Below are 2,901 nucleotides of genomic sequence, written 5' to 3' on the forward strand. Positions count from 1 at the left end.
TGAGAGGAATATGCAATAAGATTTTACTTTGAAGTTAAAGCATTTTAATACACAAACTGCATTAGATGCCAAAAAAATACTTTGTACAAACTTTTTTTTTTTTTTTACAATAGATCATTTTTGAAATGATGGCAAATTACATTATGTCACATTGCTTTCAGCAATCACTGCATATCTTGTTTACCATTTCTGTTGAAAAGCTGACCAATTTTGTACATTCAGAGTGGGTCACCACATTACACACAAACAAATTTCACAGGAAAGTTTTCCACTTATACACATCCCAAACACATCTTCTACTCCTGTGCATCTACTACTTTGGGTTTTGGTTCATGTATATCAGATTCCATCCCCGGCAAACTAGTCCTCCTTCGTGCAGCAGTCTCAATCTTCTGTACCAGCTCCACATCCCAGGGATGAGTGACCAAGCTGAGCACCTCCCCATCCTCCACCCCTCCTGCTCTCCCCACTCTCCCTGCCCTGTGGATGTAGTCTGTGTGAGATTCTGGGAAGTCATAGTTAACTACCAAGCGCACACGAGATGTGTCCAGGCCACGAGAGGCGATGTCTGTGCAAATCAGCACATCAACCATGCCGTTCTGGAAGGAGCGGAAGATTCCTGTACGCACAGTAGCAGGCATCTCCCCTTGCAGACGTGCATGCCGAACCCCCATCTCTTCCAGCGAGTACCCCAACCAGTTGACGGTGGCAGACTTGTTGCAGAACACCAGAGCGGCACCCCCTCCTTTTTCTTGTTGGAGCAGGTTCAGGGCTTGGTGAAGCTCCAGGATTTTGTCAGCACCCTTTATCTTCAGGAAGGTCTGTTTGACATGTGGCATGAGGAAGTGCAGCATCTTACTCTTGATTACCACCATGCTGCCAAGGTCTGTCACCTGGCTGAGCACTTCCCCAACACCACCAGGGAAGGTGGCCCCCACCACTAGCAACTGGGCTTTACGGCCATAGCCCTGTGTTTGCTTGGGATTACTAGCAATGTTTGTGTGGAGCAGGATGCTCTCCAGCATGTCAGAAAAGCTGGGGTCAAACATAGTGTCAGCCTCGTCTACAACAAAGAAGCTCAGCTCACCCAAGTCCAGGCAGCGTCTCCGCAGGGCCTTTACAAGAGCACCTGGTGTAGCCACTAAAATATCAGGATGATTCCTCTTGAAGACCATCTTGACGTGTCCTACACCTCGCCCGCCACCCACAGTCCTTGTCAGCACGCCAAATGGAGCACACAGAGCCCGAGACACGGCAGCCACTTGCTCAGCTAGCTCTCTGGAAGGCACAAGTACCAAGGCACGAATTTTGTTTGAGCTCCTAGCGTACATCTGTGATTCCTTATCTGCCTGCAGACCGTGAACAATAGGCAGGAGGTAACTCAGAGTTTTCCCACTGCCTGTCTCTGCAGCACAAAGAATATTGTGACCTTTCATGACCTTTGGGATGGTCTGCAGCTGTACAGTGGTGGGATGGATAATGTTGATTCTGTCCAAAGTTTCCACCAGCTCCTTGCAAATATGGAGGTTACTAAAAGTCACAGATGTTTTCTGTTCAACATCCTCTTTCTCGTTGTTGGTCACATAGGGTGCAACAGTCTTGATGTTGTTGATGGTGAAATAGTCACCAAACGATTTGTTATTTTTCCATCCTTTCGAACAGAGACTGGGCTGCTCGAACTTTCCAAGCATGTAGCCCGTAGACTGGTTCAGCACAGGGTTCTTGCTCTGGATCAGGAGCTTGCCAGCTCTGATTGTATTGATCTTGTTTTTGCCTCGAGTCTGCTTCACGTTTTCCACTTGCTTCTGCATGTAGCGGGGAACACGAATAACCGTGGTCTCAGTCTGACATAAACGAGTCTGGCTGATAGAATAATTAACACAACAGCGAGCTGCCAATAGTTTAACAAGCTGAGGACGGTAAATCCTACTTGAGCAGAGAGCTCTCGACGCAACCAAAGCCAAACAGCCGACCTTCACAGATTGCATTTTGCTGTTTAACTGTCCTGCCCGCAGCTTACAGTCAGCTGATAAGAATAAAAATTACAAATGAACGACTAACACATGTAGGTGAAACCACTTCAGTGCTCTGCGAATCTTTTAAAGTCTTTTTAAATGGCCAAAAAATGCAGTACATCTGTTAGCATCCCATCTCACAAATGTCGCCATGCTTTCTTGGCGAGTGTGGATGATGTCAAGTGGGCGTGGGGTGATGACGTGACAGAAATGCAACATGTAGATTTGAAATATATGTTCACTCAAAATTGGCAGTAAATACAATATGAAACATAAATGTAGAGGAAACAAACAAAAAAAAATCCAAAAGTCCATGGGAATTAAATAAACAAAAACTAAAGAAAAGAACAATCAGGTAGAATTCATACATAAATTAAACAAATTGAATTAATAAACGTTAAACGTTGTAAAAAGATCAAGTTTAGAAAGCATGTTAGCATTTAATGTCGTGTTCCTTGCGGAAAACGTAATGTTTCAGGAAATTCACAGATATGCCTATATCGCTAATATTTTGACAATAACACACTCACTTAGTCAATTAGATTCACCTGGCTAAATCTAATGCAGTCCAACACAACAGTCCTGTAATAAATCTTACTTTCAATAATGATATAATGTTCAGGTTTTTTTAAACTGTTTTAGAGAGGTGTTAACTTTATGGTCGTTTTGGAGGCTACAGTTTGTGGTGCTGTTGAGTTGTATTATTCTGTCCACCCCATTTATATTAATCATGGTAGGCTAAGTAACAGAAACATGTTTCTGTGTAATGCAACACAGCTCAACAGCACCATAGACTATACCCTTGTAAATATCCTTAGTTTAAAAGCTATTATATAGATAAATATATTTGGTTTTAAAAAACTGAGTACATGCAGTTTCAACAGCA

At 43.3% G+C, this 2,901-nt stretch overlaps 1 protein-coding gene across 1 annotated transcript; it reads right to left on the reverse strand.

The window, feature by feature from the left end:
• On the reverse strand, nucleotides 1-2,175 carry ddx28 (DEAD (Asp-Glu-Ala-Asp) box polypeptide 28). Its single transcript, XM_023411938.2, has one exon. The coding sequence runs from the start codon at nucleotides 1,986-1,988 to the stop codon at nucleotides 297-299; it is 1,692 nt and encodes a 563-aa protein (XP_023267706.1). The 5' UTR covers nucleotides 1,989-2,175; the 3' UTR covers nucleotides 1-296.
• Between the last annotated feature and the right edge of the window lie 726 nt (nucleotides 2,176-2,901).

Source organism: Seriola lalandi, unplaced genomic scaffold (assembly GCF_002814215.2).
Source record: "Seriola lalandi dorsalis isolate HSWRI2012SDOR001 ecotype SW California unplaced genomic scaffold, Sedor1 jcf7180002054474, whole genome shotgun sequence".
Taxonomy (NCBI): Eukaryota; Metazoa; Chordata; class Actinopteri; order Carangiformes; family Carangidae; genus Seriola; species Seriola lalandi.